Source organism: Ranitomeya variabilis, chromosome 6, assembly GCF_051348905.1.
Source record: "Ranitomeya variabilis isolate aRanVar5 chromosome 6, aRanVar5.hap1, whole genome shotgun sequence".
In the NCBI taxonomy this organism is placed as follows: Eukaryota; Metazoa; Chordata; class Amphibia; order Anura; family Dendrobatidae; genus Ranitomeya; species Ranitomeya variabilis.
This window is the reverse complement of record NC_135237.1, coordinates 181,797,019-181,821,140: the sequence shown is the minus strand read 5'-3', so window position 1 is coordinate 181,821,140 and position 24,122 is coordinate 181,797,019. Positions and strand designations below refer to the sequence as shown.

Here is a 24,122-nt window from a genome sequence, read left to right as displayed (position 1 = left end):
ACTGACAAGTTGGTCACTCTTGTCAAACATACTGTTTGACAAGTGTGACCAACTTGCTACTATAGATGCTGCTTATGCAGCATCTATAGTAAAAGATAGAATGTTTAAAAATAATGAAAAAAAATAAAAAATGGTTATACTCACCCAGACGATCTCCTCAGCGGCGTCCGTTCCTATAGATGCCGGTGTGGTTCAGGACCTGTGATGATGTCGCGGCTTGTGATTGGTCGCGTGAGTCACATGAGCGGTCACGTGACCAATCACAAGACAGTGACGTCATCACAGGTCCTGAACCACACCATCTATAGGAACCGAAGAGAGAGCATGCACCGGAGAGGCGGGAACACTTCGGGGGCCATCAGAGGGTGAGTATAGGACTATTTTTTATTTTAATTCTTTTTTTTTGACGAATTATATGGTGCCCAGTCCGTGGAGGAGAGTCTCATCTCCTCCACCCTGGGTACCAACCGCACATAATCTGCTTACTTCCCGCATGGTGTGCACAGCCCCGTGTGGGAAGTAAGCAGATCAATGCACTCCTAGGTGTGCGGAATCCCCGCAATTCCGCATTTTTAATGAACATGTTGCTTTGTTTTCCGCGATGCGATTTTTTCGCGGAAAAAAATCGCAACATTTGCACAAAAAATGCGGAATACCCTGTAAATAATAGGAGGCATATGTAAGCGTTTTTTTCGCGCTTTTATCACGTTTTTATAGCGAAAAAACGCGAAAAATCCTGAACGTGTGCACATGGCCTTATACTCATGTGGCAAAATATTTATTTTTATTTTTACAAAACCCTTCCAGTGTAATGAACAAAAGCAGCAGACTCTGGCCCAAGTTCCAGTGGCAAGACGGCGTGTAAGTATACTTGACGTTTTTATTTATTTTTGACTGTTGTTGGTACTCTTGCCTTTTTTAATTTATTCTTGACTGGTTTTTGGGACGCTTTTTTTTTTTTCTTTTTGACTGTTTTTGTTCTAAGGGCAGATACTCACTGCTGTATTCCTCCTGTGTTAATCATATCTCACTGCACAGACTGGCCGGCACCTCTCCTGACCCCAGCATGACAGCATGATGGATTACTATGCAGCTATCAAGCTCAGGTCAGGAGAGTCAACAGCCAGTACGAGTTTTACAATGCGATTCACGCATGAGAAATACAACAAGGTGTGTCTCTGCCCTAGTGTTTCATCTTTCCAACATTTTTTTTTTCATTTCTAGGTCCCAAAACTGGAGGAGGAATTCATAGATAACGACCTCCTCATCACCCTGGTGCAGGAGCGAGTTGCGTTGTGGGACACCCAAGAGCAGCAGCACTAGGACGCTGTGGTGATTCGGGGACTGTGGAATGAGGTGGCCCAAGCGCTGATGGATGACTAGAACAACGCTGTCACGTGTCAGAAAGGCTTTTCGTAAGTATTGCAGTGTGGTCTGTTGCGGCAGTGAACCTGAAGGCCGGGATCACACAACTGTGTGTGATGTGATAAACTCCTGCGAGTTTCTCGCATCACACACGGTTGTGTGATCCCAGCTTAAAGTGCGTTGTTTAACAATTTTTTTGTTTTTCCTTATTCACAGTGATCAAAGTCAAAACCTGTTGGCGTTCGATGAAGGATCACTTCAACAAGGACCTGAGACAGGAGATCCAAGTTCGCAGTGGTGCTACAGCAAGGATCGGGAAATACAAGTACCACTAGCTTCTGGCTTTCCTGAGGCCTGTCCTTGCTCAGAGAACGTAAGTATTTTTGTGTTGTATTCCATTGTGTTGTATTCACTACTCTGAATTTTTGGATTCCACAGGAGTTGGCGCTTTTACAATTGTTATTTTATGTTAGCAATGTTTTACTTTACTTTTCACAGAACCTGGAGAAGCACCCTCGACCCTGGATAGTCTTCTGGAGCGGTCCCTCAAACTGCCACCGACCAGTCCCAGCCATCCACCAGCGAAGCAGCAAGTGGGCCGGCGTCACAGGCTGGAGAACAGGCAGCTGGTCCTTCAGGTGTTCCCCTGTCCCAGTCCTCTGCCTCTTTTTTGGGGGTTCTTCCCGCCAGCGGCAGAAGGCCTCGGAAAGGTCACTCATGCCCAAGTTTATTCACTTGAGCTCGGTCTTCCAGAATGGCCTGAAGGCGCTGGGAGATAGACTGGAAAGTGGTCTGGCCCATATTAACACACTTTTCCAGGATGTCATCCAATGCCTTAACCGTCTGGAAGCCGACCTCCAGAGACCGGCACACGATGTTTTTAACAAGATAGAGCAGGGCATGTCAGAACACCTTACGCCTGAACTCCAGCTCAACGTGATGCAGGCCTGCAACGCTGCTTACGTTCAGGCTATGCAGCATACTCGGTACTTACAGCAGCCACAGGTGGTATTTCCACCTGTGCCACCAATTACACACTTTACCTCAATACTGAGTTCTACTGCATATCACTGTACGGCCACCACCATGCCCAGTCCTGCCGCACACCATTACACCACCACCTTGCCGGGTGCTGCTGAAAGCCACTCCAGCACCATGCCGAGTCCTGTTCCTGCACGGCCGTCCACCTCCACCACCATGGCAGTTGACCAAAATGCACGTCCGTCCTCTGCCACCACCATGGTGGTTCAGCAAACTGCACGTTCCTTCACCGCCACCACCATGGCGGTTCCGCAACCTGCACGGCCGTCCCAATCCACCACCATGCCGGTTCCAGATCCCACCACTCCCACCCTCCCAAGGAGACGAAGAAGCCACCAGCCTTCTCATGGCAAACCAAAAAAGAAACGGGCAACAAGAACTGTCATAATACCTCCACCCTCACCTCCCAATGTGTCTGTGTTGTCCAGTTTGTCTCTCCCTTCCAATGTGTCTCTCCCATCCCATGCTTCCACTCCTAATGTGTCTACTACCATCCTTGAACTTCCAGACCACACAAATTTACTAGGCCCTTCCCCTGGAACCCCTTCATCTTCCATCACCAAGCCAATCCTCCCAGCTCCACATCCCCCAAGTCCATAATATTTCCCCCTCATTGTCTCGTAAAAATATATATATTTTTGTGTTGTTTTTCCCCTATCACTGCTTGTTCTTTGTCTCTTTCGTCGCCGGCAACACACACCGTGCGCCGTCAACACACTGTTTTTGCCACCTCATAGCTTCATGACACACAATCTGCTGCCCCTCTTCTCTATTTGCTTTACACTGCAGCTTTGCTTCTTGTGTCTGTCATGGAGCTTATGAGGTGGCAAAAACACGAAGAGGACTGAAATTCCTCCAAAAAAATATATAATACAGCACATAGGGTCAGGGGTCTGTAAGCTCACCTGCCCAGGTGTCAGCACTAGTGCACTCAGGATGCTGGGTTTTCTGCATCCTGAGTGCACTAGTTCTGACACACGGGCAGGTGAGTAAACATATGAGGTGGATTAGCTCCATCATCTCTTTAGTCTGCATTTATCTATTGGACTATAGAAATGCTGACTGAAGAGACGATGGAGCTAATCCAAGATCACCTACCATAGCACTGACCTAAGAGAGAGGAGGTGTAGTGTAAAGCATGGGTGACATAACCCTCTTTGGTTAAAATCCACTCCCTGTCTCATGCAATCTGCATTAAACAGGGAGTGGATTTTATAAACACTGTAGTTGTGAACCGGTGATCACCTTCTTAAACTGTAAAAAAAAAAAAAGTATTGTCATGTAGAGGGCACTTGGAACAGGTGTTTCACTAGAGGTGTTTTATTTTCAGCAAACATTAAAGGTACATTTTAACATTCCAGGTACATAACATTACAAGAACATTTTACTAAACCATTTCATCTTGCCATGCCACACGTCCAATCTCAGAAACAAAGTAGGCCGCAAATGTATCCCTCATTTGGGCAACTTCAACTGTTGTCCTCAGAGGATGATGATGGTAATCTGGCAATGGGTTACTAACAGGTTCATTAAGTTCAATGCTGGGTCGCTTTTTAGCCATTATGTAGTTGTGCAGAACCACACACGCCTTGACCACCTCATTGACTGTCTTAATTTTCAGATTAATGGCTGTCCCTAAAATGCGCCATTTCGAGACAAGCATACCAAAGGCACACTCAACAGTTCTTCGTGACCTGGTCAGTCGGTAATTAAAAATCCTTTTTGTGTGGTTCAAGTCCCGACTGGAGTATGGTTTAAGGAGGTTTCCACACATCTGAAAGGCCTCATCCCCAACCACAACAAATGGCATTGGCAGGCCTTCAGTGTTGGGAAGAGGTCGTGGCAGGGGGAAATTAAAATGATTTCCATGCAACCGCTGGCCCATGTCCGAGTTTTTAAATGTCTGGGAGTCATTACCATGGCCAAAAGATCCAATGTCCATGGCGACAAACCTACAGTCCGCAACTGCAATCGCCATGAGCACTATGGAAAAATATTTTTTATAATTAAAGTACTCGGATCCAGTTCCAGACGGTTTGGTAATCCGGATATGTTTTATATCCGCTGCTCCCAAACAGTTGGGGAAATGACAAACTTCCCAAAAATTTTCAGCAATTTCCTGCCAGATTTCCGTGGTGGGTAGAGGGATAAATTCCTCACAGAGAACATCCCACAAAGCCTGGCAGGTGTCTGCAACAATCCCATAAAGTGTTGAAATTCCAATCCGGAACTGGAAATGGAGCGATTATAGACTCTCTGTCGTGAATCTGTTAAACAGAGAAAGGACAAAAAAAATTTCAGAACAGTAATATTTATGACAGGGGTTTTTCAAAACAGAGAAAGAAAGAAAAAAAAAAGTAAAAGGACAAGGACATGGCTTTTAGAACAATAATGTTTAGGACAGGTTTTCCGCAAAACAAAAAAGAAAAAAAAAATGAAGTACAGCCATGGCCAAAAGTATTGACACCCCTGCAATTCTGTCAGATAATACTCAGTTTCTTCCTGAAAATGATTGCAAACACAAATTCTTTGGTATTATTATCTTCATTTAATTTGTCTTAAATGAAAAAACACAAAAAGAATTGTCCTAAAGCCAATTTGGATATAATTCCACACCAAACATAAAAAAGGGGGTGGACAAAAGTATTGGCACTGTTCGAAAAATCATGTGATGCTTCTCTAATTTGTGTAATTAGCAGCACCTGTAACTTACTTGTGGCACCTTACAGGTGTTGGCAATAACTAAATCACACTAGCAGCCAGTTGACATGGATTAAAGTTGACTCAACCTCTGTCCTGTGTCCTTGTGTGTACCACATTGAGCATGGAGACAAGAAAGAAGACCAAAGAACTGTCTGAGGACTTGAGAAACCAAATTGTGAGGAAGCATGAGCAATCTCAAGGCTACAAGTCCATCTCCAAAGACCTGAATGTTCCTGTGTCTACCGTGCACAGTGTCACCAAGAAGTTTAAAGCCCATGGCACTGTGGCTAACCTCCCTAGATGTGGATGGAAAAGAAAAATTGACAAGAGATTTCAACACAAGATTGTGCGGATGTTGGATAAAGAACCTCGACTAACATCCAAACAAGTTCAAGCTGCCCTGCAGTCCGAGGGTACAACAGTGTCAACCCCTACTATCCGTCGGCATCTGAATGAAAAGGACTGTGTGGTAGGAGACCCAGGAAGACCCCACTTCTTACACCGAGAAAAGAAAAAAGCCAGGCTGGAGTTTGCCAAAACTTACCTGAAAAAGCCTAAAACATTTTGGAGGAATGTTCTCTGGTCAGATGAGACAAAAGTAGAGCTTTTTGGGCAAAGGCATCAACATAGAGGTTACAGGAGAAAAAAAGAGGCATTCAAAGAAAAGAACACGGTCCCTACAGTCAAACATGGCGGAGGTTCCCTGATGTTTTGGGGTTGCTTTGCTGCCTCTGGCACTGGACCGCTTGACCGTGTGCATGGCGTTATGAAGTCTGAAGACTACCAACAAATTTTGCAGCATAATGTAGGGCCCAGTGTGAGAAAGCTGGGTCTCCCTCAGAGGTCATGGGTCCTCCAGCAGGACAATGACCCAAAACACACTTCAAAAAGCACTAGAAAATGGTTTGAGAGACAGCACTGGAGACTTCTAAGAAGGCCAGCAATGAGTCCAGACCTGAATCCCATAGAACACCTGTGGAGATCTAAAAATGGCAGTTTGGAGAAGGCACCCTTCAAATATCAGGGACCTGGAGCAGTTTGCCAAAGAAGAATGGTCTAAAATTCCAGCAGAGCATTGTAAGAAACTCATTGATGGTTACCGGAAGTGGTTGGTCGCCGTTATTTTGGCTAAAGGTTGTGCAACCAAGTATTAGGCTGAGGGTGCCAATACTTTTGTCTGGCCCATTTTTGGAGTTTTGTGTGAAATGATCAATGTTTTGCTTTTTGCTTCATTCTCTTTTGTGTTTTTTCATTTAAGACAAAGTAAATGAAGATAATAATACCAAATAATTTGTGATTGCAACCATTTTCAGGAAGAAACTGAGTATTATCTGACAGAATTGCAGGGGTGTCAATACTTTTGGCCATGACTGTATATTGCAGAATAAAAATAATTATGACAGGCATTTTTAAATATTATGTACCTTAGTGTAACCAGCAGACGTTCCTCAGCAGGAATCGCTCTACGGAGCTGAGTGTCCTGCCTGCTGATGGCTCCTTGTACACGAAGCAGCAAATCCATGAAGCTCCCTTGAGACATCCTCGTGTACTCAAAATATTTCTCCCAGTTTTCACGGAGCTCATTGTATAAGGAGTGGTAGGCTCCACGGCTCTGTCGGAGTTCAACAATGGGGTGCTGCCAAAAGCACAGACGCCGTCTTCTCGGTCTTTCTCTTTTCCGTTCTTGCTCACAAGCAAATGCAGAGGCAAGAAACAAGTTGACATCTAAATCCAGATTCCGACAGAAACTCTCCATGCGAAGATCCATCTTGACGCTGGATACAGGAGCAAAATGTGAGGATTTCATCTGTACAAGGGTCTATATACAGAAATCCCATGAGACACGCCCATTTGGCGTGGCTTGTGTCAAGGAAATTCTCCTGGAAAATCTTTTTCCTATCGAACACATGCGTAAAAAAAAACGCAAACGTATGCAAAAGTAGCGTTTTTTCTGTCATGCATAAGTTGATGTGGATAAAAACCGCTGCATTATGCGTTTGCGGACAAGACGCTGCGGACTCAATCGCAAATGTGAAACTAGCCTAATAGCATCTTTTCAGGTGACTGGTTCCTTTTAAGGAGAAACTTTACTCTCTAGGAAATGCAAAGGGATTGGGAAGAGATCTCATTGACCGCATTCTAGAGAGAAGCGCTGCATCAGCGTCCGAGTCTGCAGAGTTTATAAAGAGGCAATATGAGCCCAGGAATGAATCTATGTTGATAAAGACAAGAGCAGAGCTCCAGCACCAGCATCCTGGACACTCAGATAAGAGAAACACTCACATAAGAACAGTCTGATATCGGTAACATATTACATACTTGATATCAGGGTAATTGAAAATTGCTGAATCAATAAAGACTGTAGCCTAAGGGCTTGTGCAGACATCCACGCAACGCGGTCCAAGTGGACCTGGACCGCAATGCACACAGAAATCCCAACCTGAGCATGACCGTCATATAATTCTATGAGGCAGTCATGCTTAGGTCAGGAAACCTGGGGCCAGGTCGTGCACGGCGGTCCGTACTCGGACCATGTTGGGTGGATGTCTGCAAGATCCCCTAAACATAGGACCCAATTTATAATTTGCTCTCATTTAAGTCACTTTTGCCTTTTAATGTTCAATCATGTTTTTTCTTTACGAGTAGTGCACATGGTTCATGAATCTCACACTAAATAAAAAATGCTCTTTATTTTTGCCTTTAACCTCTTTCGCAACTTTTTAGCACAGAAAGCCACATGTTCTGCTAAAATGTCACAAAACTACACCAAAAATTCTAGGTGTAAATAAAATCACTAAAAGGGGGAAACTGAAGTAAATTTGCACAAAAACTGCTTTTTTTTTTATAAAAAGGATAAAATGTCACAATTGATGAATGGGCAAAAAAAGTTTGTGAATTCCAGAACTCTACAATGTCGAACAAAAAAAAACAAACTGGAACACACATATAATAGACTTTAAAAAGGAACATACTGAAAGAATAAGGTGAAAATGAAAAACAGGTGACATTCAGGAAATGCGCAAATTCAATAATGAGGCCGGCCTTTAGTTTTAACTCAATTTAACCAAAAACATATGTAAATCATATCTTCTTGTCAAAGGAGGTACAGCCGTCAAATGGAATCAGTCACTGTTTGCTGCCCCATGTGAGAGCAGTATAATGTAGAGGCAGAGACCCTGATGCCAGTGATGTATCACATACTGGGCTGCTTGCTGCAGCTGTTTTATCTGGTGCGGATTTACTACTGTGTAACCCCGTTCACACCACCAATTTGCAGCTTTTTGTGTACACTGAGCATAGCCAAAAAGCTGCCAATCAGCAGTGAGGTGGAGTTATACAGAGCTCATAAATAAGGTGGACTACGTTAGTTAAACATTGCTTCAAAAGCTTTACATTTTCGATGGACCACCAGCTCATAATCCTGATTACTTGCAGACCACTTTATTTTACACACAATGTAAATGTGAAGTCTTCAGCTTACACCTATCAGATGTCAATTATCTCCATATGCAGAAGCTATTCTTCCAGAAAGAATATACAATATTTTTGCTTCTTTCACACTTCTAATCCGAGTTCTTATAGGAAGATTTTCGTTTTTTCTTCTTCTTTTTCTTTTTGTCTTTTTTCTTTTTTTTCTTCTTGTGTTTCTCCCGAGAGTCATTTGAACTACTGCTGTCACTGTTTTCTTCAGATGTTGAATCTTCAAGCAGCATTTTCAGCTGCTGAATCCTGTAAAGTAAAAGACAATGAAAAAACAGAGCCCATGTGTAAGGTCAGTTTCACATGCCTGTTACACACGCAGCCCAGCCACCGAGTGTCCTGACCTGAGCTAACTGCTCCATATACCCCTGAGGAAGCCACATGTATGGCCAAACCAGTGGGGTCTTTTGCCCACACTATATTCTCTGTGTCTATCCAAGGTTTTGCTTCCTTTATGTTTATTAGGCCGGGGTCACACTTGCAAGTGTGATGTGAGAAACTCGCACGAGTCTCTCGCATCAATACCCAGCACTGCCTCCGGCACTCGGACCGGAGTGTGCTGCTGCATAGAAATACATGTAGGCGCACACTCCGATCCTGAGTGCCGGGTATTGATGCGAGAGACTCGTGCGAGTTTCTCGCAAGTGTCGCCCCGGTCTTACCGGCAGTCTTTTGGTTTGCTTGTGTGAACATCTATGGTAAGGTATTGTTGAGTCTGAGTCAATGCTTTATTTCTGACTATTCTATATAATCTGTGTCTAGACATCTATATGACCTACTATACTATTATTCGTGACCTTCATTTTTAACTACCTCTTATAATCCTTCCTGACCTTTATTTTATGTATCTCTTGCATATTTTTCCATATATTATGGTATCATTGTGCATGACAGGTTTTCTGTGGACACCTTGGTTATAAGTATTTATTTGGCAGATGAGGATTGGTGTTAGCCTTTTTATAGGCTTTCCCTTTGTGTACATATACAGTCATGGCCGAAAGTGTTGGCACCTTTGAAATTGTTCCATAAAATGAAGGATTTCTCCAAGAAATTATTGCAATTACACAGGTTTATTTCCTTTATGTGTATTGAAACAACACAAAAAAAAGTGAAACAAGGCAAATTGGACATCAATTCACACAATACCACAAAAATGGGCACCTTTCCAAAATTATGGGTAAACATCTCTGTCCAACACCTTGTTCAAACTCACCTGTGGCAAGTAACAGGTGTGGGCTATATGAAAATCATACCTGAAACCAGATAAAAAGTGAAGTCATTGACTCAGTCTTTGCATTGTGTGTCTGTGTGCCACACTAAGGATGGAGAACAGAGAGGAAAAGACATGTCTGAGGACTTGAGAACCAAAACTGTTGAAAAATATCAAGGTTACGTGGCCATCTCCAGGGATTTCGATGTTCCTTGGTCCACGGTGCGCAACATAATCAAGACATTTACAACCCATGGCACTGTAGCTAATCTCTCTGGACATGGACAGCAGAGAGAAATTGATCAAAGGTTGAAACGCAGGATAGTCCTGATGGTGGATAAGCAGCCCCAATTAAGTTCCAAAGAAATTCAAGCTGTCCTGCAGGGTCCGGTTGCAGCAGTGTCAGAGTGAACTGTCGACATTTAAATTAAATGAAAAGCTATGGCAGGAGACCCAGGAGGACCCCATTGCTAACACAGAGGCATAAAAAAGCAAGACTGCAGTTTGCCAAAATCCTTCTGGGAAATCATCTTGTGGACAGATGAGACCAGAAAAGGTAAACCACATCATTCTACTGTTTTCCAAAAATGGAATGAGGCCTACAAAAAAAAAAACAAACAAACAAAAAAAAAAAAGCACAGTACCTACAGTAAAATATGTTGGAGGTTCCAAGATGTTTGGGGTTGTTTTGCTGACTCTGTCACTGGGTGCTTTGACTATGTGCAAGGCATCATGAAATCTGATTAACAAAGGATTTTGGATTGAAATGTAGTGTTCAGTGTCAGAAAGCTGGATTTGCATCCTAGGTTATGGATCTTCCAGCAGGACAATAACCACCAAACATACTTCAAGAAGCACCCAGAAATGGATGGAAACAAAAGCACTGGAGAGTTCTGAAGTGGCCAGCAATGCGTCTAAATCCCATTGAATAGCTGTGGAGAGATCTTAAAATTCCTGTTGGGAGATAGCACCCTTCATATATGAGAGATCTGGAGCAGTTTGCAAAGGAAGAGTGATCCAAAATTCCAGTTGAGAGGTGTAAGAAGCTTGTTGATGGTTATTTATTCCAAAGGGGGTGGAACTAAATATTAACCCCTTAATGACACGGGGTATTTTCGGTTTTGCGTTTTCGCTACCCTTCTTCCCAGAGCGATAACTTTTTACTTTTCCGTCAATATGGCCATGTGAGGGCTTATTTTTTGCGGGACGAGTTTGTACTTTTGAACGACACCATTGGTTTTACCATATCGTGTACTAGAAAACGGGAAAAAAATTCCAAGTGCGGTGAAATTGCAAAAAAAAAGTGCAATCCCAAACTTGTTTTTTGTTTGGCTTTTTTGCTAGGTTAAATAAATGCTAAAACGGACATGCCATTTTGATTCTCCAGGTTATTAAGATTTCATAGACACCAAACATGTCTAGGTTCTTTTTTATCTACGAGGTGAAAAAAAAATTCCAAACTTTGCTTAAAGAAAAAAAAAACTGCGCAATTTTCCAATACCCGTAGCGTCAGAGTTCAAAGCGGGGGTTCTGCCCTCGGATGTACTATTCCGTCTGACGGCAGAAAGGGGTTAAGTTGAGGGTGCCAACCATTCTGTCTGGCCCATTTTGGGGGTTTGTGTGAAATTATATCCAACTAGATGATGGCCCGATTCTAACGCATCGGGTATTCTAGAATATGTATGTATGTATGTATGTATGTATGTATGTATGTATGTATGTATGTATGTATATATATAGCAGCCACATAGTATATAGCACAGGCCACGTAGTATATAGGAGACATGTAGTATATAGCAGACAAATACGATGTGGCCTGTGCTATATACTATGTGGCTGCTATATACAAACATACATACATATTGTAGAATACCCGATGCGTTAATACAGGCCACGCAATATATAACAAAGCCCAAACAGTATATAACACAGCCCACGTACTATATAACACAGCCCACGCAGTATATAGCAGCCACGCAGTATATAACACAGGTGACGTAGTATATAACACAGGCCACGCAGTATATAACACTGGCCACGTAATATATAACACAGGCCACGCAGTATATAACACTGGCCACGTAATATATAGCACAGCACACGCAGTATATAACACTGGCCAGGTAGTATATAACACAGCCCACGCAGTATATAACACTGGCCAGGTAGTATATAGCAGCCACGCGGTATATTACACAGCCCAGGCAGTATATAACACTGGCCACGTAATATATAACACAGCCCACGCAGTATATAACACAGCCCATCCAGCACCCCCATGGTCGATCTTACTGCCTTCACAAGGGCATCGACTTCATCTAAAGGAAAGCAGTGGCGACCTCCACTCTTGGAATCCGAGGAGGAGGAGGAGGAACCCCGCCTATCTGAATCTCCATCATCAGAACTAGAGGAATCGGAGTGGGAATAGGGTACAGGTGTTTTCTCTTTAACCCTTTCCCCTTTAAGGGATTTAACGCTGTCTCTACCTCTGATTTAATTACAGATCGTAACTCAGAGGCGAAATTAGGGGTTTCCTCACAAAGGACTTGTCCTATACAGGAATCACACAATTTCTTATCCCAGGTCTGCGGCAAAGCTTTTCTGCACAGGGGAAAGGACCTGTGCTTAGTTTTCTCCGTTCTTTTTCTCGCCTAAAATAAACGGAGAAGAGGGGACCCCAATTATTTAGTGAACTTCTCAGGAAGATCACTCACCCATCTTTCGCAGCCACAGGTACCGGTTCTGGAGGAGGTATAGGATCCGGTATGAGATCCGTAGGCGGTGGTGTCGGCTGGTTAGCAATACTGGAGCCTTTACTCTGCTGCGTGGAATGGCTGCTGGAGCGAGTACTGCGGGTTGAGGCACACCGGGTCCCCGAAGCCCCTACCCCAATCCGGGGAGGCGGCCACGCTTCCCTCCGCGCACACTGCAGACCCCTTGATCCCAGCAGTGGCGGCATCGGACACCGCACCAGTCGCGACAGGGGCCTCCCCGTGCTCGATAAAAGGTCTGTTGACCGAAACGTCGCTACAGGAGGCAGAATAAAAATGTAAGCTTCTATTTTTTCACCATCCATTGTGGCGCTGTCGTCTTGTTATTTGTGGCTTAGGGGCCTCCCCGCCGTCATAGCTCGACAGGCCAGCTCCGGATCTTCAAGGTACCGATCCTAGAAGGTTCCCTGTCAGGGACAGGAAACCGAACTGACGCAGGAGAGAGGTACCGCCCTTTTATCCTATAGGTTTCCTGTCCCTGAAGGGCGGATCCCCTCTCTCTGGTGGTGCTGTCATGGGGGACTGAGAAAAAAACTGATACATGAAAAAGCCCTAAGGGTACGTGCACATGATAAGTAAACGCAGCGTGATTGTGCAGCTTCCTACCCGCAGCGACCAGATGTTACAGCATAGTGGATGGGATTTCTAGAAATCCCATGCCCACTTTGCGTCCACAGACGCCAGCGGCTCACCTGCGGATACGGACATGTGGCACATCTCTCCAGACTGCAGCATGTAAATTTCACCAATAGAATGTATTGGTCGCGGTGCATCTGCACAGTTCAGTGAACCTGCGTTCAATAGACAGCAGCGCTTTGGAAGCAGTGCATGTTCACTGCCACTTTCAGATTGTTTGCTCCCGGCCTTAAGGTACCGTCACATTAAGCGACGCTGCAGCGATAACGACAACGATGCCGATCGCTGCAGCGTCGCTGTTTGATCGCTGGAGAGCTGTCACACAGACCGCTCTCCAGCGATCAACGATGCCGAGGTCCCCTGGTAACCAGGGTAAACATCGGGTAACTAAGCGCAGGGCCGCGCTTAGTAACCCGATGTTTACCCTGGTTACCAGCGTAAAATGTAAAAAAAACAAACAGCACATACTTACATTCACGTCCCCCTGCGTCCACTTCCTGACTGACTGAGCGCCGTACAGTGAGAGCAGAGCGGTGACGTCACCGCTGTGCTGCTTTCACTTTCACTTTGCGGCGCTGAGTCAGAGGAGGAAGCAGACTGCAGGGGACGCAATGTGAGTATGTGCTGTTTGTTTTTTTTACATTTTACGCTGGTAACCAGGGTAAACATCGGGTTACTAAGCGCGGCCCCGCGCTTAGTTACCCGATGTTTACCCTGGTTACCAGTGTAAAATATCGCTGGTATCGTTGCATTTGGTGTCAAACACAACGATACACAGCGATCAAACGACCAAATAAAGTTCTGGACTTTATTCAGCGACCAGCGACATCACAGCAGGATCCTGATCGCTGCTGCGTGTCAAACTAAACGATATCGCTAGCGAGGACGCTGCAACGTCACGGATCGCTAGCGATATCGTTATAAAGTCGTTTAGTGTGACGGTACCTTTAGTGGTAGTAAATGTGTAACTGTTTGCACAGGCCAAATATGTGGAGGTTTAGCGTTTCATGCTTAGGCTGCCCTATGCCAGAAACCTCTGCTTGATAGATCTAAACTTTGGAGCTGCACTTTAAAGCACGACTTTGTATAGTTATTACCTCATCTGCTTTTCTTCATTTTCTTTCTCCTTTAGCAAGCCATACATTGGATCTTCATGAGCCTAAAGAAATGAAAAATGTACACAAACAATAAAATCAACAATTCACACACGTTTTAGCTTGGTGGAGATCTATGAAGGTTATGTCAGCCATCATCTACAAATAAAGAGAATAATCATTATGTATAATAACTGTTCAAGGAAACTTTACAGTATTAAAAAATACCTAAAGTAAAAAGTTAGTATTTTCAAGTACAGAGTTTAGTAATGTGACAAGGACAGAACGCTGTAAAATCAGCATTTCTGTATTTCCCCACTTTCCTTACATATAACACTAAATGGCCTGGGCAGGACAGATGATACTTCTACCCAGGCGGCTGTGGATATTATTGATAAAAACATGAATTTTCTGTTGCTAATAATGGAAAAAAGGTAATGGAAACCGATAAGATTTTCTACAAAGCTAATGTATTGAGCTCAGAATGAAGCTGTCCTTGAGGGTCTGGCATCTCTAATTGGTGGATACTGTAACATTCTCACTCTCGTAAACCAAAACAGTGTCATAAGTCCCCATTCAGATGTGCGTGCTGCATGCATGTGTTGTGTGCGTTGTATCCATTCATTTTACAGATACAACACGTACCCCTATATAATCTAGGCTGCTGTACACATGTCAGTGTTTTTCACTGACCGCGTGTTCGCGCAATATACTCGGCGACATGTCTGTTTTCTTCCTGACAACACAGGTGAAAGGGCCAATACAAGTCTATGGGTCCATGAAAAACATGTACAGCACACGGATGTACCGCAAAGTACAGGAGACGCTTTATCATTTATTTCTTTCTTCATCCATCCATGAAAAATACTGAAGACTGATGGTAAAAATGGACATACGGATGCAGAACACTGATACCATTTTTTCATGTACGTGTTTAAACATGGACGTGTGAATGAGGCCTAATCGTCATAAAACCAATCAGCCGAGCTGATATTTTCATCTAAACCATTTTGAGGTCTGTAAGATGTTTTTAGCACTTTTTTTTTTATAGGTAGGTGTGGTGACCAAAAATTCACAATTTTGGCATTTTTGATTTTTTTTCCCTATTACATCGTTTAGTGATTGGGTCAATTAGTTTTATATTTTGATAGCTTTGACTTTTTTGAAGACATAAAAAATTTAGTTTTTTTTTTTAAATGTCTATTTTGTAATGGAGGGGGGGGGGTCATTCAAGTTTCTAGATATTTTAGTTTAATTTTAACTTTTTACTTTATTTTTTAATCTTCTTAGGGGACTTGAACATGTGATCATATAAATGCTTATACTATATACTGCAATACCACAGTATATAATGAAAGTCCTGGCCTCCATTGAAGCTTCGCATATAGCTGAGCTTCAAAGGAGTAACAAGATGGCAGCAGGCTCTCTGCTGTTCTAGTGACCTATCGGCGCCCAGCAATCATGTAATGGGAGGTCGATGGGAACTGTCTTGCGCGCACCCCTGCTGTGATGTCATATAACTCCCGCTGTCAGAGACTGATGGCATCTACATGATTAACAGTTGTGGCCGGGGTTCAGCTGCGTGTAGAGAGCTACACCCAGTCACCTCAACACATACGCACACGTATGTCCATGTGCGTGAAGTGGTGAAAGCGTTTGAGTTTTTTATTATGTTTTTCTATTAAACAGTAGTATGTGTGAATGTGTGAAAACATAAAAAAATGATACAAAACTACAATCGTGGGCTCCTTCTTACAAAGTGCTGAACAGCAATATAACAATGTGCCAGGGGTATACTTATAGAAAACACAGTAGATATGGATATAAAGGAACTATATCTAGTATTTATGTATAATTCAGATTTCTGATTGTCTAAAGTGTGAAAAAGGATCTGACAACAAAGAGGCATAAATCAAACAATCCTGGCTTAATATAGTAAAAACCTCACGCCTTAGTATAGCCATATTGCAGTAATTCCTATTAACGTCTTACAGTCCGTAGTATAGACACACGGAACACAAAGATATGTTCTTCATAATTCTATAGGACAAAATCCTCTATAATCACCAGTCCGTGACTAACATATCTAGACGGGGCTGTGGGTTTACCCAGGCTTTTGTGCTGCAGTTAGATCCTCGGTGCGGGCTGTCCATGTGCTACGATGGAGTGAGCAGAGGAGCAGAGACGCTGACCGGCTGGCAGGGAAGCACACCAGTGCGACGTTTCTCAAGCCTGCGCATGGACAGCCTGCACCGAGGCTCTAACTGCAGCATGAAAGCCTGGATAAGCCCGCAGCGCAGTCTGGATACGTTAGTCACAGACTCGTGATTATAAAGAATTCAATATGAAAGGGTTTGTTAATACTAGGAATTTTCTACTATAAAGTTATGGAGAACATATTTTGTGCGCCGTGCTTCTATATTATGGGTCATAGCAAGTCACCATTTTTCTTACACTTTTCTGATGCATTTCAATAGATAATTATGTGTCCGCTACAAAAATTGATTGCCCAGTTTTTCACTTACCACTCTGAACTGCTCAATTTTTTGATTGCCTTTGATGAAATATGGACATTCACGATCGCCAGTTCTGTGACCATACTGCTTACATCTCCAACCTAAAGAAGTACATGAGAACTGGTTAGAGGAAGGCATATAAAGTGTGTGCTGAAAATGAGGGCGCCTTTTGATGAAGACATAACAAAACGTGCGTTGGGGTGGTGGGAGCACTTCAAGCAGCTGATGTGATTTACACGTAAGTGCTAGATTTTATTTTAGCCTTTCTTTTGTCTGATATGTTTGGGTAGGTTATACCTGATGATATTGTTATATATAAGTGACCATGTTATATCCATCTACAATAACATGTATTTATAATCACCACCTGCATGTGTTAGTGTTCCTCTGCATGTATGCCTAGCAGCCTCTGATGTTCTACATATTTTTTGTATTTTTGTGTTATAATAATTAAAGTCTATTTTATGGGTATATACACTCTGTAGATTTTTTGTCCTACTCTTTTCTGGTTTTGGTATACTATGTGAGTTATACTTCTTACTTGGTTCTTTATATGGGTCCATTGATATTAACAACTTAATGATGGCAGTGTGGCTAGAGGGTCGGTTATAGTATAATATCAAGATGATACCGTGAATGTTCTGGGCCCTAACAACTTATAATTGGGTCCATCGGGTTGTCCAGTCTTGTTTCATAAGAAAAATAGCACTGCATGCCGCACTATTATTCTTTTCAAAACCAAGCAAATCAGTGACAGAGGCTTTACTAGGACAACGTGACCATTGGGTTTCCTCACATTGCATAACCTTTACTTCTTTTCCCAAAGGCATCCATAGTCCTTTGGTAGGAGCATGTGCAAGGAAATCTCTGGCATGTTCATTGCCAGGCAAATCAGGAATACAGTCTTCAGGTTTTGGTTCATCTTCCTTAGAAGAAAAAAAAAAGAATCAACAATATTGTTATGTACTAATATGTCAGGTCTTAAAGGGAGTGTATCAAACAGTCCCAGCACTGCAGACAGCACTAAAAAGGAGAAGGGCAGAGGCGTTTATTCACACCTTAGGGTACCGTCACACGGTCACACTTTGATCGCTACGACGGTACGATTCGTGACGTTCTAGCGATATCGTTACGATATCGTAGTGTCTGACACGCAGCAGCGATCAGGGATCCTGCTGAGAATCGTACGTCGTAGCAGATCGTTTGGAACTTTCTTTCGTCGCTTGATCACCCGCTGACATCGCTGGATCGTTGTGTGTGACAGCGATCCAGCGATGTGTTCGCTTGTAACCAGGGTAAACATCGGGTAACTAAGCGCAGGGCCGCGCTTAGTAACCCGATGTTTACCCTGGTTACCAGCGTAAACGTAAAAAAACCAAACAGTACATACTTACATTCCGGTGTCTGTCCCCGGCGTCTCAGCTTCTCTGCACTGTGAGCGCCGGCCGGAAAGCGAGCACAGCGGTGACGTCTGACGTCACCGCTGTGCTTTCCGGCTGGCGCTTACACAGTGGAGAGAAGCAGAACGCAGGGGACAGACACCGGAATGTAAGTATGTACTGTTTGTTTTTTTTACGTTTACGCTGGTAACCAGGGTAAACATCGGGTTACTAAGCGCGGCCCTGCGCTTAGTAACCCGATGTTTACCCTGGTTACCCGGGGACTTCGGCATCGCTCCAGCGCCGTGATTGCAACGTGTGACCGCAGTCTACGACGCTGGAGCGATAATCATACGATCGCTGCGACGTCACGGATCGTGCCGTCGTAGCGATCAAAATTGCACTGTGTGACAGTACCCTTACTGTACTGTGCAGGTCTAGGATTAAACACCTCATTCAGGGTAAAAACCACTGACACGTCCTTCAATGCAGAGTATGATTTGATACAATCAGACATGTAACGAAATGTTCACAGGCTGAAAAGTCTGTCTGGATTTATGTATGAATTCTGTGATTAAAGCTACATAGAATCCGCAGCAACGTTGCCAGCAACTATATCAATATATATTCTTAGGTCTAGAAAAATTTGGGAATTCAAACTAATGAAGATGTTCAATTCTTTGACACTAGAAATCAATTTAACACCTGGCACCTGGATTTATGAGTCACTACATGAATACAATTCACACCTCCACCAGATGGACTCCAGATAACTAAGAACATTATTCCCACTGCCTCTCCATTTGTAAGAAAATGCCTAATTTAATTTCCTTGGCTTATCTTTAGGAGGCATCACACCTACCACCCCCCAAACAAATATCCTACTGTAGTATTCCTTAAATGTTGTGCTTTTTTCTTATTACCGTATTTTTCTGACTATAAGACGCATTTTTGTTCCCCCAAATTTGGGGGGAAAGTGGGGGGTGCGTCTTATAATCCGAATCTGTGTGCTATGCTGCACTGTAGAGGAGGGGGGCGGCTCTGGAGTGGTGTCAGGGGGATGGGGTGGGCTGCCTGCGGGCTGCAAAGATAGCAGGGGGTCCTGTACTCCCGCTCATTAGCCTCATGTAATATTCACTGCACCCGCTGTCTATCACCTTGGTGCTGAAGCTGCCCGACTTGATTCACAGGGGAGCAGCGAATATTACATGTGCCTGCATCTCCCCCCTACCATCATGGATATGGCCCCCGGTCACTCTTATATGCCCCCCCCCCCCTGCTGCTGGCAGACACATGCCCTCCCCCCTGTGCTGCTGGAAGACACATGCCCCCGTGCTGCTGGCAGGCGCATGATAAAATAACAAACACTTAACTCACCTTCAGATGATGGCTCCCTGCTCACAGCTCCTCGGTTGTGCTTCCTGTGTCTGTGCTGACATCTGATCATGTGATCGGTACAGCACGGTGATGACATCACTGTGTGCCCACGTCACATGATCCGATGCCTGGGAAACAGGAAGCGCAACCGAGGAGCTGGGAGCAGAGAGCCATCATCGGAAGGTGAGTTAAGTGTTTGTTATTTTATCATGTGCCTGCCAGCAGCACAGAGGGGGGCATGTGTCTTCCAGCAGCACGGGGGGGGGGGGGCATGTGTCTTCCAGCAGCAAGGGGGGGGGGGGGGCATGTGTCTTCCAGCAGCACAGGGGGGGGCATGTGTCTGCCAGCAGCCGGGGGGGGGGGGCATGTGTCTGCCAGCAGCATGGGGGAGGGGGCATGGGGCATGTGTCTGCCAGCAGCACAGGGGGGGGGGCATGTGTCTGCCAGCAGCACAGGGGGGCATGTGTCTGCCAGCAGCACAGGGGGGGGGGCATGTGTCTGCCAGCAGCACAGGGGGGGGGGGGGGCATGTGTCTGCCAGCAGCACAGGGGGGGGGGCATGTGTCTGCCAGCAGCACGGGGGGGGGCATGTGTCTGCCAGCAGCACAGGGGGGGGGGCATGTGTCTGCCAGCAGCACAGGGGGGGCATGTGTCTGCCAGCAGCACGGGGGGGGCATGTGTCTGCCAGCAGCACGGGGGGGGGGGGATGTGTCTGCCAGCAGCACGGAGGGGGGGGGGGGCATGTGTCTGCCAGCAGCACGGGGGGGGGGGGGGGCATGTGTCTGCCAGCAGCACAGGGAGGGGGCATGTGTCTGCTAGCAGCACAGGGAGGGGACATGTGCCTTCCAGCAGCACAGGGGGGGCATGTGTCCTCCAGCAGCCAATGGGGGTTATATAGATACCAGGATGAGGGACATATGATTTGTAAGACGGACACTGGTATTATAAGACAGACCCCCATTTAACATAAAAAAAATATTTTTTTCTCTTTTTCTTCACCAAATTTGTGGGTGCGTCTTACGGTCCGGTGCATCTTATAGTCCGAAAAATACGGGTAATCTATTTGTAATCTAGCCTGAAGAAGGAGCCACTGTGCTCTGAAAGCTTGCAAACATATTATTTTCTGGTTAGCCTATAAAGGTATCACTCCTAGAATACTTCTGTCATCACTGGGCAGAAAATTATTCACATACAGTACAGACCAAAAGTTTGGACATACATTCTCATTTAAAGATAGAAAGATAAATTTGTACATTCACACTGAAGGCATCAAAACTATGAATTAACACATGTGGAATTATATACTTAACAAAAAACACCGGATTACGTACCGGTAATGCTCTTTTATAGAGCCACGACAGCACCCACTGAGAGAGGGGATCCGTCCCTAGGAACAGGAAACCCTACGGAGAGATAAAAGGGGCAGTCCCCCTCGCTCCCACAGTTTGGGTTACAGAGATTGCGAGATAATTCTATCATCCTTTATCTTAACTTAATTACATATATCTACAAGAACCAATCACCCTTAACAGTGCTCATATGCAAGTTAATATACATATATTATATATATATATATATATATATATATATATATATATATATATATATATATATATATATATATATATATATATATATATAAATGGGAGGGAAGTGAAGGGGTGCTGTTGTGGCTCTATAAAAAAGCATTACCAGTACGTAATCCGGTGTTTTCTCTTCGCCACGACAGCACCCACTGAGAGACTTCCAGAGATAGTTATTTGAGGGGGATTATTGTGTTAAGAACTGATCTACCGAAACACAGATCAGTGGAAGCAGATAGATCTAATCTATAGTGATTATAGAAGGTAACAGGAGAAGACCAGGTTGCGGCCTTACATATGAGTTCTATTGGAACTTCTGCTCGTTCCGCCCAGGATGAAGCTATCGCACGGGTGGAATGTGCCTTCACAGCCTCAGGTGGATTCTCCCCTTTAGACGAATAGGCAAGGTATATCGCCTCCCGAATCCATCGAGATAATGTGCCTTTTGTAACACCAGCTCCTTTTCTTTGACCCTGGAAGGAAAGAAAGAGAGCCCTGCTCTTCCTCCAGGCGCTAGTCCTGTCTAAGTAAGTTATTACAGCCCTTTTCACATCTAAAGTATGGTACTTCTCCTCTTCCTGATTTGTAGGGTCATTATAGAAAGTAGGAAGAAGAATTTCTTGAGATCTATGAAATTTAGTACACATCTTAGGTAGGTAGGAAGGGTCTGTTTTCAGGACAATTCTATCTGGAAATATCGACAGAAAGGGAGGATGTACTGATAGTGCATGTATGTCACTTACCCTTCTTGCCGATACTAATGCGACAAGAAGAGCAGTTTTGAGAGTAACGTGTTTAATGTGAGCTGAGTGTAGTGGCTCAAATGGGTGACCTGTCAAGGCTTCAAGGACTAGATTAACGTCCCAAGGAGGTATGCGGGGAATCTGAACTGGTTCTGACCTCTGGCAGGCTGAAATAAATCTAGCTATCCACCTATCACCCGCTACATTGTGACTATACAATGCCCCTAGAGCAGAGACTTGTACTTTTAAGGTATTAATTGAAAGACCTAAGTCACGTCCTCTCTGGAGAAATTCTACAATGGTAAAAATAGGAATTTCTTTTGACAAGGCCAATGGATAAAGACTTAGAAACTTTCTCCATACTCTCACATATATAGAAGTAGTCTATATCTAGATCTTTTCCTACTTAATAATAAAGTATTTATCACTTGATCAGAGAAACCCCTTAGTTTTAACAATTGCCTCTCAAATTCCAGGCTGTCAACTGTAGACCCTTCACATGAGGGTGGTTGAAGGGTCCCTGGAAGAGAAGATCCTGATCCTCTGGGAGAATCCATGGATCTGAGATGGATATGGCTCTGAGCAGGGAGAACCATGGTCTCTTTGGCCAAAATGGGGCAATCAGGATTATATTGGCTTTGTCCTCCCTTATCTTCCTGATTACTGTTGGTAGAAGTATCAGAGGAGGAAAAGCATACGCTTTTTGAAATGTCCATGGCACCTGGAGAGCGTCGAGAACATCGGGTTTGTCGGATTGGAACATTGAAGCGAACTTTTTTAATTGCCTGTTGTTTCTTGTAGCGAAGAGATCTATCTCGGGTATACCCCATTTCATGGTTATCATTTTGAAGATTTGACGATTTAAAACCCACTCCCCTTGGTGGAGGGTATGACGACTGAGGAAGTCCGCTTTTGAATTGTCCACTCCTCTGACATGTAGTGCTGATAGAGACAGTAGATGTTCCTCGGCTATAGTTAGGATGCTTTCGGTTATAGACATTAGTGTTCCTGATCTTGTTCCTCCTTGATGATTGATATAAGCTACTGATGTCATGTTGTCTGACAGAATCCTTGTATGTGTTCCGTGTAGCTGCGGAAGGAATTCACATAGAGCGTGATAGATAGCTTTCAGCTCTCTCATATTAGATGAGTCGTCTGACTCCGTAACCGACCATAGACCTTGGGCTACCTGATCTCTCAAATGTGCTCCCCAACCACTAGGACTGGCATCCGTGAATATTGTGTTTGAAGGTTTAACTACCCAGGGGACCCCACTAACCAAGTGATCTGGTTCTAGCCACCAGGATAGAGATTTAATTACGTCTTCAGAAAGGGAAATTTTACAGTCTAGATGACCTTGTAATTTTATTTCCTCATGTAAAATTGCATATTGTAAACACCTTGAATGAAATTGAGCGCATGGTACTGCTGGGATACATGACGTGAAGGAGCCAAGGAGGGACATGCCTTGTCTTAAAGATATTAGAGGTTTATCTATCACCGACTGTACCTTATTTCTTATTGTCAATTGCTTGGATTCTGGTAGGAAACATCTTTGGCTCATAGAGTCTATTATAATCCCCAAGAATGTTTGTCGAGTAGTTGGAAGAAGTCTAGACTTTTCCCAATTTATCAACCATCCTAACCTTTGCAGGGACGAAACCATATCACATAATCGTTGGTGACATTGTGAAGGGGAACTCCCTACTACTAAAAGATCATCAAGGTACGGAATTATGAGGGTATCTCTGACCCTTAGGTATGACATTACTTCCGACATTAATTTAGTGAATACCCTTGGAGCTATTGATAGTCCAAAGGGCATTGCTGTATACTGAAAATGTCGTATACATCCATTCAACACAATCGCCACGCGGAGATATTGTTGATGTTCTATAAAAATTGGTAGATGGTAATACGCATCTTTCAGGTCAAGTACCGTCATAAAGCAATGGGGAGATAACAGTTTTATGGTGGACAGGATAGACTCCATTTTAAAGGTTTGATTCTCTAAAAAGGTGTTCAATTTTTTAAGGTTCAAAATGGTTCTGAATGATCCATCTGGCTTTGGGATTAAAAATAGAGAGGAATAGAATCCCTTTTTTTTGCTGAAGAAATGTAACTTCCACCAAAACTCCTTTGGCTAGAAGATTCATTACCTCCTGCTCCAAAGCCTCTTGTTGTAACTGGGTTTTTAAAGAAGTCAATAGAAATGAGTCCGGAGG

At 44.0% G+C, this 24,122-nt stretch overlaps 2 protein-coding genes across 3 annotated transcripts in view; one reads left to right on the top strand and one right to left on the bottom strand.

Annotated features, from left to right (window-relative positions):
* The first annotated feature begins 318 nt into the window (after nucleotides 1-318).
* On the top strand, nucleotides 319-3,331 carry LOC143782155 (uncharacterized). 2 transcript variants are annotated; one of them, XM_077269292.1, is made up of 2 exons: nucleotides 319-1,415; nucleotides 1,582-3,331. In XM_077269292.1, exon 2 carries the CDS (start codon nucleotides 2,083-2,085, stop codon nucleotides 3,004-3,006), a length of 924 nt encoding a protein of 307 aa, XP_077125407.1. In that variant the 5' UTR covers nucleotides 319-1,415; nucleotides 1,582-2,082; the 3' UTR covers nucleotides 3,007-3,331. The 2 variants fall into 2 exon arrangements, with proteins under 2 accessions (XP_077125407.1, XP_077125406.1); XM_077269291.1 differs by having other exon boundaries at nucleotides 319-1,738; nucleotides 1,864-3,331.
* Nucleotides 3,332-7,779: 4,448 nt separating this feature from the next.
* Nucleotides 7,780-24,122, bottom strand: part of RP9 (RP9 pre-mRNA splicing factor) — a 206,610-nt gene continuing 190,267 nt past the window's right edge. The window contains exons 7-10 of the mRNA XM_077269293.1: nucleotides 17,613-17,742; nucleotides 16,826-16,917; nucleotides 14,304-14,365; nucleotides 7,780-8,838 (exon numbers count right to left, since the gene is read on the bottom strand). Coding sequence (XP_077125408.1) covers nucleotides 8,673-8,838; nucleotides 14,304-14,365; nucleotides 16,826-16,917; nucleotides 17,613-17,742 — 450 coding nt within the window. The 3' untranslated portion in view covers nucleotides 7,780-8,672. The remainder of the gene's footprint in view (nucleotides 8,839-14,303; nucleotides 14,366-16,825; nucleotides 16,918-17,612; nucleotides 17,743-24,122) is intronic.